A 16,385-nucleotide genomic window follows, 5' to 3' on the forward strand; every position below is an offset into this window, starting at 1 on the left:
TAATTTATCCTGATATATAATGTTGTTTGATGTACATTGTTTTTTGACTGTATTTTGTGTATTGTAACCTCAGCTACCTTGAAAATGAGGGCTTGCCCTCATTGCTCAATGCATGCATCAGATGTCCGTCTCCAGTTCAGCTGTCATGGTACAGTATAGACAGACCATGGTGGCAATGGACTGAAATGCACATCAATAGTATGACAATTGAACCACCAACGGCCCTGCGTGCAGTCTTTTACAAACTAAGCCCATTCCGTACCTGTTTCTCCACCTTGACCACACGTCCCATCATGCTGAGCTCATCCAGTGCTTCCAGCTCTGGAGGAGTCTTCTCTCCCTTCTCGGAGCGTAACTTCTTGTCCGTTTGGACGGCTCCTCGTCCAATGATCTGGTCCACCCTTCGACACACACACACACACACACACACACACACACACGCAAACGGGTCAACCGGCGAGTAGGATCAACATGGTGGGGAAGTAGATGAATCTGGTGTGTTCACTCACAATGTTAGCACACATGAATCCTATACCGTATGCCTTGCATGTTGAATGACGTCCCTCAGGAGTCTATCCTCCTCGGGCCCCTTTATTTCTTCGCTCTACACCAAATCTACTCACCGAATATAGCAACAGTATCTACAATATCAAAGTTGTAAACTTGTAGATGAGCCATTTTCACTGAATGTTTGCCTGTTTTCGCAGAATGCTCGCCTACTATGAATGATGAATATACAGTTTAAGGTGAGACACCCCAGGTGAAATCATGATTTTTCTTTTTTTTTTTTTTTTGCTATTTTGCTTCCTAAACATGTTTTCTTTCAAACTAAAGCAAAATACACTTTAAAAATACAGATTTAGATGTTTAGTTGGATAGTTTATTTTAGCCAATGACAGCTCGTTTTTCGGGGTGAAAAGCCACCATCTCTATTTTCATGATTGGTTGTTGGTACAAAGGAAGTGACCATATTTGGATCAGACCACAGTCAGCTTGAGGTCCAGACCTTTCCAATGATATATGCCATTATATGTTGTTGCCAAGGTTTGGATGAGATATTTTGTCTCAAAATAGTGGCTTCAAATAAAACGTTTTGGAATTTTACAATACAAATCTTTAAAGGCCGTTTTCTCAAAATGAGTTTTCCTCATACTTGGGACAAAGAATCTCCACTTCAGTTGAACTCACATACACGAAACTTTCCAGTCTTACTCCTAACTATATTCCGCAGACATTTACACATGGATTTGTTGATATATCATTCACAGCCTGATTTACATCACATTTTATACCAAAAAAATGCCGAAAATTGGGTTTTTTATGCCTGTTGACACTATTTTCTGATTTGTGGAGTGATAATTAGAGATATCAAAAATCCCATGTGTAATTTTCTTTGTCTCTAATGTGTCAACAAAATGAAATGATAATTTTGAACCTGGCTTTATCCGATCTTCAGATTTATCGTCCCGAAATGTATGCAAATTAGCGCATATAATGCCTAATTTGCATATTTAAACATATAATTTCAGAAAACTTGTAATACAAAAAATCTTAGTTTTAATATAAGTAATCAACTGGAGAAGTTTCATTGTGATAGCTATTATTTAACTTTTTTTCCCTATTCACCTGGGGTGTCTCGCCTTAAATAAGGAAATATAACTGACAAAGAAAGGCTGGATAGCCGAAAAGTTTGTGTTTTTATGATGTAAAGAGCAAAGTAAAAGAGAAAAAACTCACTCTTGCCACTGTGTGCGACCCCATACCTTTATAAATGATATTGAAGAGGAGGAGCACCAGCGAAGTCAGAGCGTGGCGTTTACAAGAAAGGTCAAATATTCATAAATATAGCCATTTGTCAGTTATTTGGGATGTGTTCACATGTTTCTGAAGGTAATTTACATTCAAACCCAAATTAAAATGTTCTTATGAGATTACAAGATTTACCTTTATGGATCCCTGGAGGTAAATTCAGGGATCCATAACCCAGGAGAGGTGCAGGTATAAGAGTCAAGAACCAAAACAAGATAATAAACATACTTACAAACAAACAAACAAACCATATCTATATGCAGTTCTATCAACACCTACCCCCCTCTCTCCTACACGGTTGACATGTGTCCAAAACGTGAGTAAATTGAATACACTGAGTCATTCAATTAAAGCTATAATCTTTAACAGATGGCCTGTGTGCGTGTGCGTGTGTGTGTGTGTGTGTGTGTGTGTGTGTGTGTGCGTGCGTGCGTGTTACCGTGTCTGCAGGCTCTTGATTCGTCCTAGCATGTCCAGGTGTCCAGCAGAGTACTGCTCTATGACATCCTTCACATCGTAAGGACGCAGCGTCTCCTTGAACTTCCTCTTGGCCACCAGGAACTTCAGGATCCTGTATACGCACACACGCGCACACACACACACACACACACACACACACACACACACACACACACACACTGACACTCTGTGTGCACTCTTGTTTTCACTTTCTCTCATGTATACGTATAGCCTCTTTGTGAATCTATACTTATGATGCTCTCAGGATTCTCCTGAAGAAGCCTAGGGGTGGCAGTGCAAGTCAGCTTTTCTGCGACTCTGGCCTATAACCACCTTCCAGGCTCTCTCTTGAGAACCTTATGTTCAGCTTTAAAAGCAGACTTGATGGGTCACATAATAAGGTGATTAAGGTGTTGACCAATCCAAGGTTTAGCACCGTTAAGATACCGCTCTTTTATGCGGAAACATTGGTTTCATTGATTAGATTTTTTCATGAGAGATTTTTAGAGTTTTAAGGACTTTTTCTTTTAACTGTTAACTGTTTTTAATTGTTGTATGTCTTCTATTGGCAACGGCTGTCAATAAAGTTTGATATAAGTTTGATATATACCAAAGTGCAACTTTATGCCCAAACCGATCCACCTCATGTCTAATCTCATATACACACACGACCCCTGCCCCTAAACTTGACCTATGTATGTTTAGTACTACTAACCCAACCCCCAACCTGAATCTTCTCACCATTGTAATCATAATCCTAACCATAGAACAACCCTGCTGCAGTGCCACTGCAGCCACTTATGTTTGCAGCACATGATGATAATAGAGGATATGCGCGTGACATCATCATCAAACCCGGAGAGGTTATGCAGGAACGCCTACGGAGTGGCAAAAAACTTACTTTCTGGCCTTGACAGCCCACACATCCGAAAATAAAAGTTGTATTTGAATACATTAAACGACGATAAACGACCTTAAACTAACTTTGTCGCTAATTTTGCCACTCGATTTGCCATCCACTTTATGCACTTTGTGCATACTCTATTCATATTCTGTCGCAAGACAAAAACAAAACAAACTAAAAAAACACTTCAACACCAATAGGACCGGCGCTCTTTTCAGTCGAAAAGGCATCACTTGTTGGAATCTGGTTGCGGCTAAACTTTCGATTATACTACAAATTAACATCACACCCTCCCCATCTCTATTCTTATTAAATGATGTATCCCAGTTGCTATTAAATAATACCCGTATTCGTGTCTTCTTTGCTGGCGTAACAGCCGCAAAGAAGATGGTTGCTTCGCGCTGGAAACCGCCTCATACATTGTCATTTCGCCAATGGGCTTTGACCTTTCTAGATATCATTTATCTAGAAATGTCTACAGCAAGATTGCATGGTGCAAAAGAGGAAAACATCGAGATTTGGTCTGGTATTGCAGATTTGGTTACGGGCATGATTTAGTCATTATTATTGTTATTATTATTTTCATTCATTTATTTATTTTTTGTTCCCATTTGCACAGTAGTAAGAGTACTGACATTTTTTGGCATCTTTGGTCTCGGGGGGAGGGGTGGGTGGGATTGTTTGTTTTTGTGTTTTTGTGTTTTTTGTTTCTTGTTTTCTTAGTCATTCATGATGTTAACGTATCTTATTGTGATTTTTTGTCTTTAATAAAAAAAAACATTTGATAACAAAAAAAAAGAAAAGGCATCACTTGTGTCAGTAAGGGACAAAGTATGAATTAGCCATGACATGACACCGAGACATACAACCCTTTTGGAAAGTCACACACGCAAGCAAGACGGCAATGAAACAATGCAAGCCTGCGGATGCAAATTGCGGAGATTAATTGCAGTCAGAGTGACCTCATAAAGTGCCCAATGAAGGACTGCCCCCTCCCCCCCCCACCCCCCCCCGCCCCCAATCCTCCACTAAACATCCTCTCCAATGAAACAGACGTGGACATTGTTGCCATGATGACACCGTCTCCCACTGGCATTTGCTTATCACGACTTAGACCCGGAAATGCAGAATCAGCAATTAACAAAATAGTCACGCATGCACAAACTGCAGTGCAGAATGTCCAATGCAGAATGTCCCCAAGTTCATAATGTCTAAAACATAATGTCTAAAACTTATTTTGAAAACAGCTGATCTACAAGCGGTCAAGCTCACAATGTGTCGCATGGCAGCACGTTGAGAGCATGTAGATCTGCTTTTTACAAATGGCCCGAAATATATATATAAGACTGAAATCAACAAAGTAACTAGTACGTAAGTAAAGTTTCCAAATAATTCTAGCAAAGTACAATAACAATTTTGTCTCTGAGATGTAATGGAGTAGACGTAAAAGTACAGAAAATTGGAAATACTCAAATCAGCGCGTTCGGAAATAGCGCACTGAGCGCACTGTGCAATGCAAACTAATAGGCGAGTGCGCTCCGGTGCGGTATTTCCGAATGCGCCCTAAATAAACATACTTACAGTAGGCATTTAACCCATTCTGAACGGGAACCCATTTGGTGTTTGCAATCATGTTATGCTTGAGCTATTGAAAAATAGCAGATCTACAAGCTCGTAGCGCGCCACCGAGTGGCGCGCTACGAGCTTGTAGGTCTGCTATTTTTGAAAAATCGAAGAACGACTGACATTTTTAGAATCTGATCTCAGGTCAGAATGGGTTAATCAGACCAGTGTGTGTGTCCAGTGGGAAACCTCGTATGAATCTGATCTCGGGTCAGAATGGGTTAAACCATTTAGACCTGAAAAAAACCATACAAAAACTAATAGAATACGCGAATATCACTTGGTAGAAGTGCTGGGTTCGAAAGTAGCATCAGAAAAAGAGAAAAGAACCCGCACACTCATCTGCTCCAAAAGTTATACTTTATTGATTATACTTTCAAGTTATGATTTATTATTGAGCCAAGTCTCTTCATCTGGTCAAAAGTTTTGACCAGACGAAGTGCATTGGCTCGAAACGTCGTCAATACAGTCATGTCTAAATGTCTAAAACATACGTTTTCGAGCCAAGATTGGCTCGAAATGTCGTCAATAAAGAATAACTTTTGGAGCAGATGAGTGTGCGGCGGGTTTTCTCTTTTTCCGATTAAAAAAAAAACGCCTCCTAAAACCTACCCTAAGGTTTTCTGAAAACCTCCAAATTCCTATTAAAATAAATATATATATTTTTTTTTTTGCTATATTATGAGACACAGAACGTATACAGTATGTGACACAGATGGGCCCAGCCGGCCTTTACGGTAAAACACCGTATAGGTTATTAGTTACACCAGGTCTAAAGGGTTAAGCCTTACAGTATGAGTGCATACATTGTCGTTATACCGGTATATATGCATTTGGGAAGAGAGTGCGTTTCCAGAATTGTGAGGTACACGTTGGTGCATTCACCGGTTCTCTCACTCCTTTCTCCAACACGCCAGAGACACACACCCCCCCACACACCATCTTATCGCCGCCCCAGTGGACAGCATGGAAAGGAAAATAAAAAGGTGCTGGCTCGGCATGAGGGCCGGAAACGCCAAGTGTTGGCGTGGCAAAAACGTGCACACTCAAGCTGTCATCTGTGCCCCGTGATGAATTACACCGCCCGTCAGGACGCCACGGAGGAGAGAAGGGAAGCCATTGTTTTGTGTGTGTGGAGTGCGTGCACATGTTTTACAAGGAAACCCTATCTCTCTCTCACAGACAGGGTGCGGCCACAATTAACATGGCCACATGGATGTAACATTGCCATTTATACATACTGTATAAACGGGCCATGCGATGCCGACCTACGACAGTTGTGCGCATGGCAAAAATAGCTGATCTAGTATATCCCTCCCCCCCCCCCCCACACACACACACACACACACACACACACACACACACACACACACACACACACACACACACACACACACACACACACACACACACACACACACACACACACACACACACACACACACACACACACACACACACACACACACACACACACACACACACAGTTTTCTTTTTGTCTCTAATGAGGGGGATGCCATGTTGAAGGTTAACATATAGTGCAGGATATGCACACAACAAATGGAGAGGAAAACGTATTCGGCCACAAATCAACTATGTGTGCGTGCAAACATTGACCCAGCCAAGGGGAACTTTCATCCAGACTTGCAGTTTTTGAGGCATGTAGTCAGTGGCGGTATACATATTATACACTTATGTACATATTTATACAGTAAATACACACACCATGTACTATTTATATACGGACGGTATCAACTGTGGGTAAGGAAAGGAAAGGTACTATGTTTACCCAGGGTAACTGGACTAAGCTCAAGAACTTGTTTACAGCCAGGCCCTGCTCATGGAACATTTCATGGTAGGGGTTCAATGCCTTGTCCAAGGGCACTTCAGCGATGGTAATTTTAACCTGCCGGTCCGGGGATACGAACTATAGCGACATTCCGATATCAAGACCGCTCCGCAAACCGTTCGTCCACCGCTGCCTCAATGGGTTGTGTGTGTGTGTTTGTGGGGGGGGGGGTTCAGGGAGAAGCCAAGGGGGGGGGGGGGGGGGGGGGGACGACAGAGCAGGGGTCCACCTGCTGCCCGTAGCAACTCCCTGCTTTTCTTGATGATTCTTGTGTTATCGTTCTTCTTCTTCTTCTCTTCTCCCAAAGGCGATATTTTTATTGGATTTTATTTTGTTCTATTCTGCAGGGACATGCAGATCTCAGGTGTGGGTAAAAAAAATAAAAAAAAGAGAGAAGAGAAAGAAAAAGGAAAGCGGAAAAACGCTGACTCTCCTCCTGGCTTTGACGAAGTGGCTTTCATAACACATGGTCAGGCATCAAGCGTTGCCCCCCCCCCCCCCCCCCAGAGGCTGTTGTAAAACAGTGGAGCTGGCTGGATGGCAACTGGGCCATGGCAAGGGCTCCATGGGCAACGGACCAATATTACCAATCAATTACCCATTAATCTTGCTCATCGTTGCTGTCGGGCAGGAACCTCTGCCCGCCATATTCTAGCTTTTTGTGGGTTTTTTTCGCCCTCCGTAAACGAGCACCCTACTTGATCTACTACAGAGTCACACAAAAGCACCAGCTTGTAGATGTGCTACTTTTGCAGAGTTTGGAACATAATGAGGTTTCCACCCCGACAGATCCAATAGTCAAGAGGCAGCTATATACACACCGGTATATATATATATATATATATATATATATTTTTTTTTTAAAATTATGAGCAAATCCGACACGAAAAAATACCGGGCTATTGCTACTGTTGTACAGTAGCGCCAGTGGTTCCCAAAGGTTTCAGAACGAGTCGAGACCCAAAAGAGAGACGAGATGTTTGCCTGCATGGGACTCAAACTAGTGAAGAAAGAAAGTAGATCTACAAGCGGCTATTTCCACTACTTTGTGAATTTCTTAGATTTGTTTGTTTGACACACACACACACACACACACACACACACACACACACACACACACCCTTTGCACGCATCCGCCTCGTTGATGGCAGACTGCTGGGCGAGCGCTGGCGCTTTGGCATGGGGTGTCAGATCAACATAGAATGAATTCTGTACTTCCCATATAAGGAGCATGTCTTGAGTGTACAGGGTTTGATGAGGTCAGATCGACACATGGACCGTCAGAAAAGGTCAGCTCCATACAGTATATGGCGATCTAAGGGCCTTCATTTTTGGCCTGTTGAGAACTCTATTTTTCGGCGGCTGCACTAATAACTTTGGGGCAGGCCCGTCTAGAGTTTGAATGGACAGCTACAGTACAAGTCAAAAGGGACACCTCGAAGAGCATTTACTATATATCCATCCCTGACGTCACGTGATGTCACAATGACCTGGGCGCCTGGGGTGACCAGGGGGATGATGTCACGATGACCTGGGGGGCTTGCCTGGGGGTGACCAATCAACCAACACACACTGATGGGAAATGCTACGTAGATTCCATAGTTAACCCATTTTAGGCGAGAACCCCTTTTGGTGTTAGCATTACGTTATGCTTTAGCTATTTAAAAATAGCAGATCTACAAGCTTATATAGCGCGCCACCGAGTGGCGCGCTACGAGCTTGTAGGTCTGCTATTTTTGAAAAATCGAAGAACGACTGACATAGAAACATAGCTTTTTCATAAAACTGTCAGGATGTAGAAGACATTTTTTAGAATCTGATCTCAGGTCAGAACGGGTTAACTGCGACCTGCGGTCGCAATAAATGTAGGGAGGGGAATGATTTCTACTTTGAGTCGTGACCCCATACAAATTGGTCCGTGAGTGACCCACGAATGGCCCCCGAACCCACAGCTTGGGAACCAGTGCATACTAGTGCAACTGGGCCGTCATGGCGAGGATGCACAGACGCCAGCCACGCCACCGCCACACATACCCCGCTGGGCGGGAAGCGGAGGATGATAACGGGGACAGGAGGTGACATCTGCACCACGCGTCACCTCAGCCAGCCACGTTTTGGCTCACTAGTGCAGAGAGAGAGAGAGAGATAGAGAGAGAGAGAGAGAGTGTGTGTGTGTGTGTGTGTGAGAGTGTGTTTTTAGGCCTATTCAGCAAACTCGGAATCCCCTTCATCATTGTCCCGAAGTGGCCCCCGCCATGCATGTGACTCAGAGATGACTGCTGACATGTGACCCAGATAGTGGGGGAACGAGTAGCAAGGTGAGGCCCGTGCAGATGGCAGCCTGGGTTCAACACCCTGTACCACTAATACCCGCTGAGCCATGTGACTCAGGTACTTAACAAAGCCCTGTGTATCCGATCTGATGCTGCTCACCCACTATACGGAGAGTGCATCCTTCTCCCATATCCGGCCTTCGCTTGCCACAAAAAACAGGCACAAACATTCCTTTGTCCCGGTCTCTATTCACACACTGAATGCTGCTGTGGGTAGATCGAGGATATAACCTTATGATGAGCACTTTCACTTTTTACTGTATTATCTCGTGCCTATGTCTATGCACATGCACTTTTATGACCTATCGCATAGCACTTTAACGGCTGCACTTTAATGGTTGTGTGCACCTTTGTACTCTGGTATCCGCTATGTGAACTGTTTGTTTGTTTGTACTGTTTCATTCATTGTTTAATGTACTGTCTGTGCTGCAACCTAATTTGCCCTTCGGGGACACTAAATAAACTTGAACCTTGTTAACTGCCAGGCAGTGGTGGACAGCAACCAAGAAGACATTTACAGTTTTACATTTTTGAGGGGTATCTGTACTGCGGTTTTGAGTTTGAATTGAGTGTTTGTTTGTTTATACTTTTTTTTTTTTTTTACCTTAAACTGCAAAATAATAGTATTTTATATTAATGTCGGATTTGTTTAAAGGTTTATTTGCCGTTTTAGTACTTAATTTAAATATTTTATAGAGGGGGTGATGGTAAGTTAAGTTCGTAGGTCAGTAGGACTCTGCTTGTGCACTAGTATGGCCTACTTGTGTGCAACACGCAAGTTGGCACTCGCGCACACGCACACACACACACACACACACACACTTTGTAAGACTCTTACTGTAGTAATAACTGTGCAAATTACAATCTTCTTCTTTCGTGTATCATCCTCAAATGTCCAACTCAGTATCGAGTAGCCACGCCACGTGGAAGAGGCCGGCCTCCGAAGGAGGTCTGTACAGTAGGTATACAGTAAGGGGGCAGGTGTTAATGATGTGCTCGGCAGTCTGCTCAGGCTCGTCTCACTCGCATGCTGTACTGTCCGCCAAGCCCCACCTCTTCATTGCTGATTTGAAGCAGCCGACTCCAGTGCGCAGGCGGTTCAGTATAGGGTGTCCTCTCCTTCAACGCCACCACCCGGGTCAAAGATGTAGTGGTGGTACATACAGGAGGGCCCAGCGGACTCCCACTCCTGCTTCATCCCACTCAGATGCAACATCTCTTGTGCCGCCTTGTTGTACGGGTGGTGGGACTTGAGTCTCTTTGGAGGCTCTATTTCCACTGTAGTGCTGTGTAGGATGTGCCAGTCGTGTATTTTTGGCTTTCCTTGCTAGCTTGATGGTAGCAGCGTCTCGTCGGAGGCCGGCCGGGGCAATTCCTGCAAGAACCTGCAGGTAATTTGCCAGCTATAGGAATAGAGTAGACTAATACTTGCTCTGGCCTGACACCTATTTCCAGTATTACACAGTGGGTGAAAAAAAGATGGCTTAACCACACCCCTTAAGGCAAAACTACACCCCTCGTGGGCCCCAAAAGGTAGTTGAAGAAGGCAGTTGCATCTGCCGAAACGTTGGTTCCTACTCTGCATCCTAATAAATAATTGGCCCTTTGGCTATCAGTGTATGCGACCACTCTTTTGTCTTTTTAAGACTTATCTTTCTAGATGTTTTTGCCCGTGAGCTGGCACCACTATTAAGACTGGTGTGCGTATAGCATCCTCCTGCACAACCTCTGAGCCAGTGACATCCGTAGGTACCTCTCTGGAAGGAACGGAGTGTAGTGTACTGTACATGTAGATGGCTCCTATAACCATGGCAGCACCACACGCAAACGGAAGGTCTAGCTGGAAATCAAACAGGTAGACCGACAGCACCGTGGAAATCACACAGGAAAAGGACGTGGCGAGCGATTTGACGATAGTGTCAGCGTACCTCACCACCACAGCCACCAGGAGGCCCCCAAACGCATTGATGAAAATGATCACCCACACCATCGGAGTGTAGCCGAAGAAGAACCCGTTAACGGAGACCGTCGCGCCATCTTTCCACCAAACTCCCAGCATGCTGAGGGCCGTGCCAAAGAGTCCCAGCTGGACGTTTCGGACCCATATGGAGGCGGAGCTTCCTTTAAGGATCTTCTCGAAGTAAACGCCTGCGAACCCCGACGACACGCAGCAGGCCAGCACGGCGAGCAGCCCCACAGTGGGGTTCTGGCCGGACGAATCGACGGCCAGTTCCTCATTGTTTCTGCCGTGCTGCTGCACGACGGCCATGCCGGCGAACAGGAGGAGCAGGGAACCCCACTGGCCTCGGGACAGAGACCTCCCCAGCAGCAGCACGCTGAACAGCGCCGTGGTCAGGATCTTCAGCTGGTAGGTCACCTGGAAGGTGGCGGCGGGCAGGTTGGACACGGCCACGTACAGCAGGTTGTTCTGCAGCGTGTAGAGGAAGGCGGGCACGAGCAGCCTCAGCGTGTCGCCGTAGCGCACCGCCACGCTGTCGTACAGGAAGGGGCATCCGTTCTGCAGGAGGACGACGAACACGCATGTCAGCAGTTTGAGCGTCTCCGCCACGGCCACGGCCGAGGTGGCGAGGAAAGGGTCGCCGGGCAGCGTGACGACGTGTCGCATGCAGAGGACGGACGACACATTCTGGACCACCAACGTCAACACGCTGATGTATTTCAACCACCTGTCCAAATGGGTCATTTTTGCTCTATCCCGGCTTCTTGGCTCGCTGTTGACTCGAACAGATATTTATAGAAATATACTGGTACTGTCACTCTTTACCAAATATGGAGTTCCACACAGCTATAGGTAGGTTGACCTCTATTCATTTTAAGAAATAGGGTAATGGCAACCCGATATCAACGAATATGGACAGCTGAGTATTAACCACCTGTGTTAATATGTTCATTATTATATGTCCTCTTTACATTTTGTGAATTATGCCTCATTTTGTTAAAGGAGCGATTCAGTGATTTGGGTGATTTGGAGAGAAATAAACCTGTCCCGGTAACAAGATATGTACCATACTGTATATCTTGCACCAAGGCCCACCCCGCTCAATCCTGATTGGAGGAAGGCCCCTCTATCCTGATCGAAGGCTTCGTCACCTACATACCACCAAAACTGAAACTAGGGTTTTTTGACCGCTGCAGTTAACTGGGGACAGGAAGGAACTCCTTATATGGCCAGCACACTCTATAGTAGAAGGGGAAAAAAGTGATATTTGAATTAAGTGAAATCACTCAATATACCTTTAACTTCATCATTAATCACAATGTTTTTGTTCATTAGGTCTGGCCTTGGAAATGTGGCTTTTTTTCTTTTTTACAGTTAAGATAATCTGTAACATTGACGATCAAATAGATGACGCTTCGCGCGTGCATGTTTTCTGGACTGCCTAAGAAAACAACTGACAGATTACAACTTGTCCAAAATGCAGCAGCCAGAGTTTTAACTAGAACTAAGATGAGAGAACATATTACTCCAGTTTTGGCTTCACTGCACTGGCTTCCGGTTGTTTTTAGGATTGATTTAAAAAATATTTTACTTGTTTATAAAGCTCTCAATGGTCTCGCACCTTCCTACCTACAGTACATGACAGCCTGCCTAAATATGTCCCAAACCGCCCCCTAAGGTCTTCCACTGCTGGCCTGCTCACTTTGCCTAAACAAATGGCAACAAAAAAATACAGGGAAGCAGCTTTTTTGCTTCTACGGGCCGACGGCATGGAACAAGCTCCCACTGTACCTTCGTCAGGCAGCCTCTGTAGACATTTTTAAGACCCACTTCCACACCCTTTAATTGATCTTTAATTATTTTGTTATTCATGTCCTCACTGTATTGCATTACTGCTCTTGTTTTTTTTATGTTTATGCCTTGCTTTGCTTTTCTTTTTTTTCTCCATTGCTCTGTAAAGCACTTGCATTTCATGTCATGAAAGGTGCTATACAAATAAAGTTTTATTATTATTATTATGATGCATCATCTCATACTGGCCAATCAGAATGCCTGTTGACACAAATTTACGTCATATTTGGCGGACATTTGACCGAATTACTCTTTTCATTGTCGATGGCAAATATGAGAAGTGTGGGGACAAGATGACGTACATTTTCCCGTCATTGTCAATGGCATTTAATGTTTGTGTTGCGGACATTTTGTGCGGACAAAAGCTGTATATAGGAGGGGCTAGCGCCCCTCAAAACCCACACCCGTGTGAAGTGAGGGGCGCTCGTATCGTCGTACGTACATCATCATGACGTAAAATAGACACTATGGGCCAGATTCTTGAAGGACATGTACGACCAGGTGCTCCGCGATGCACCGCACTGCATGAACTTGTAGAGCAGCTTATTTGGACAGGCGAGTCTCTCGTAATGTCGACTGACTGAACGTTATAAAAGTATAAGCTACTAACTTGCATGTCCTTTTTAACACAGATTTTTAAGAATTTTCCAATACGTTAACTAGTTTAGTGATATTCATTTGACAAGGAGAATCTATACTTTACTATATCTATACTTACTTTTGGGGACTGGCGTTGAGTACTTTGTCTACCACTGGCGACATGACTCACCCAGTAAGCTAGCACACAGACGGACGGACTATATGTGACCAGATTTGACTGAGAGCCTGCCATCGTGCAACCTCCAGCTTTTCACCAGAGGAGAAAAACTAAATTTATTTACATTTGATCCAAAATGAGTTAATAGCACAGGCAGACTCTTTTTTTAAATATTTTTTATCCCCAGATTTTGTAATCCATTTTTCACCCCTGTGACCCCGCCTCGGGTATGGCCACTGATGACGCAGAGGAGAGGACACGGCGCCAGCACCCACAACGCCCCCCAGCGGGAATCGAACCCAGGACCTTAGCTGTGAGACAACAGCACTACAGACTGTGCCACCGTGCCCCTGGCAGACTCTTCACATATTAGAGCATGTCTGAAATAAGTGTCAAAGCTGAAATCGACATATAAATATATAAATAATATACAAATATGAAATGAATGCTTAAACATGTAGCTTGGTGAGACCACAGAAGTGAACCTTTCAAGCCTGCTTTCTCAACTCGCTGGTTTCATCAAGACATTACTCTCTAAGCCATATCTCCAAAACTGGTGGGTCAAACTGAACAACCAATGTCAATTTGAAGCTATGTTTCCCTGCTTTCATATGACATATGACATATTTCATATGAAAAAACGATGGCAGTCCCTCAGTCAAATTTGGCCACATATGTTCGTCCTAGTGGGCACGAGGGCCTGGGTTCGAATCCCGACCCCCGTCTCGTTTCGTGTGACTCTCCTCTCCTCTCTCTGTCCTTGGTCTCCTGTCTCTCTACAGTCTACACTGACCTATCTGAAATAAAGAATAAAATGCCCAAAATAACACAACCAGAAAGCTGTGTTAGCAAAGTCACCCAGAGGGGGGTGAAAGTCTATACCGTACATGAACATAAAATGATTAAAGAAAATCCACAACTTAGGTGTTGTAAGAGTGCCCACGGGACAGCTAGCTGTAGAAATGTCCCAACGCTGTGATATATAATGGTATTGTGCAGCCTCGGTTTTGCATTGTGTGTGTGTGTGGGGGGTGGGGGTGGGGGGTGGGGGTGCTGTAGATCGACTATTTCTGCCAAAGATATTTGGTGTAGACCGGGGGGGAAGAATCACTAAGAATGGGTTTAAGTATTAAATATGGAGATGCAAAGATTCCCACCTCCCGCCTTCCCCACACAAACAGCCTAGTGTACACATTTAGGTGTGGCGGTCGGCCAGCCCCGCGAGGCACTGACAAACCACATATACCTCAGCAAAGTGAGCGCTCAGCAATATACGGCCTGCCGCAAAAAAAAAAACCCTCTACCTTTGTTTAAAGACATCAATCTTGCACACCTCGGTGCGTGTGTGTGTGAGTGCGTGCTCGCGCGTGCGCACGTACTGTACACCTGGTGTTTACACACCTGTACTAGCGCTCTCCCCTCTATCGCATGCGGCGCAGTGGAGCAGCTGAGGATACTGTGCTGGTGCTGTATATACGTGCTGAGTCAAACTAAATCCAGCGGAGCGATCATATAATACTGTATCAGTGGAATAGAGGGATTAACCCATTCTGAACGGGAACCCATTTTGGTGTTATAGCATCATGTTATGTTTTAGCTATTGAAAAATAGCAGATCTACAAGCTTGTAGGTCTGCTATTTTTGAGAAATCGAAGAACGACTGACATTTTTTAGAATCTGATCTCAGGTCAGAATGAGGTTAATCAGACCAGTGTGTGTCCCAGTGGAAACCTCGTATGAATCTGATCTCAGGTCAGAATGGGTTAAAACCATGATATATCACATCGTGTCCGCGGGCCACGAAGAATCCCCCACACCCCACAACAACACATTGGAACTTTGGATTAATTGCCTAAAAGCCATCTGTAATAGTGTAATTATTTGCTTGGGTCGCTATACACCGGGACGCTATGGCTTGGCTTGGTTTTTGTTTTTTTCCCGATGCTGACTTTGCATGTGCCCATTAGCATCCGCAACCACTGCAAACAATGTTAAGTAGTAAGTACTGCACACACGTGTAATTCATTCTGTGGCTCACTACTGTAGTTTAACCTGCTTTCCATCTCTCTCTCTTTTTTAACCCTATAGGTTTTCATTGTCCCCCGTCCTTTTTTTTAAATAGTTTTTTTGTTTGCTTTATCCAAATGCTTTTTATTCTGTACTGTTTGTAGCACTTTGAGGTTTGTTTCAAATGTAAAGTGCAATAATGATAAAAATTTATTATTATTATTATTATTATTATTATACACCGAGTGGCAAAAAAAACTACTTTCTGGCCTTGACAGCCCATACTGTACATCCAAACAGAAAAGTCCTATCTGATTGCATTAACCCATTTTGGGGCGGGAACCCCTTTTGGTGTTTTAACTGTTATACTTTAGCTATTGAAAAATAGCAGATCTACAAGCTCATAGCGCGCCACCGAGTGGCGTGCTACGAGCTTGTAGGTCTGCTATTTTTGAAAAATCGTGAAAATGCGGCACAAATCTTTGAACATATATTCTTTCTGAAGACTTTTCTTTTTTTATTTCGCCGTCCGGCCTAAATGGCTTAAAAACGTTAAACGTCCTTAACTCACTCTGCAACTCACTTGGCCACTCCATTTGCCACTGACTTCATGCATGCGCAATTTGCGCATACTATACTATTATTCCGTCTGGTGTCTCTGTTTTAGGCATGCCATTATAAGTTATAATAATTAGAGGGGCATCGATTGGGTAATTATGGGCCAACACTGACTTTTATTTCATATTATTTCGCTGACGTGCCGATGGCAATCAAACACCGCTGGGAGAATCTTGAAATACAGCGACGCTATAGATGATCCACAAGCTCACGAT

General features: G+C 44.2%; 2 protein-coding genes across 2 annotated transcripts in view; both read right to left on the bottom strand.

The window, feature by feature from the left end:
* kcnq4 (potassium voltage-gated channel subfamily Q member 4) overlaps nt 1-16,385 on the bottom strand; it is a gene marked incomplete at its 5' end in the record, with an annotated part of 101,395 nt that overhangs the window by 2,455 nt on the left and 82,555 nt on the right. The window contains 2 exons of the mRNA XM_080787684.1: nt 263-401; nt 2,249-2,380. Coding sequence (XP_080643810.1) covers nt 263-401; nt 2,249-2,380 — 271 coding nt within the window. The remainder of the gene's footprint in view (nt 1-262; nt 402-2,248; nt 2,381-16,385) is intronic.
* Nucleotides 10,077-11,681, bottom strand: LOC308332462 (UDP-galactose translocator-like; the record flags this gene model as incomplete). Its single annotated transcript, XM_080788369.1, has 2 exons — nt 10,077-10,255; nt 10,760-11,681. The coding sequence occupies 2 exons, from the start codon at nt 11,679-11,681 to the stop codon at nt 10,077-10,079; spliced, it is 1,101 nt and encodes a 366-aa protein (XP_080644495.1).

The sequence above is a fragment of the Protomyctophum bolini genome (genome assembly GCF_963924005.1).
Source record: "Protomyctophum bolini genome assembly, chromosome: 17".
In the NCBI taxonomy this organism is placed as follows: domain Eukaryota; kingdom Metazoa; phylum Chordata; class Actinopteri; order Myctophiformes; family Myctophidae; genus Protomyctophum; species Protomyctophum bolini.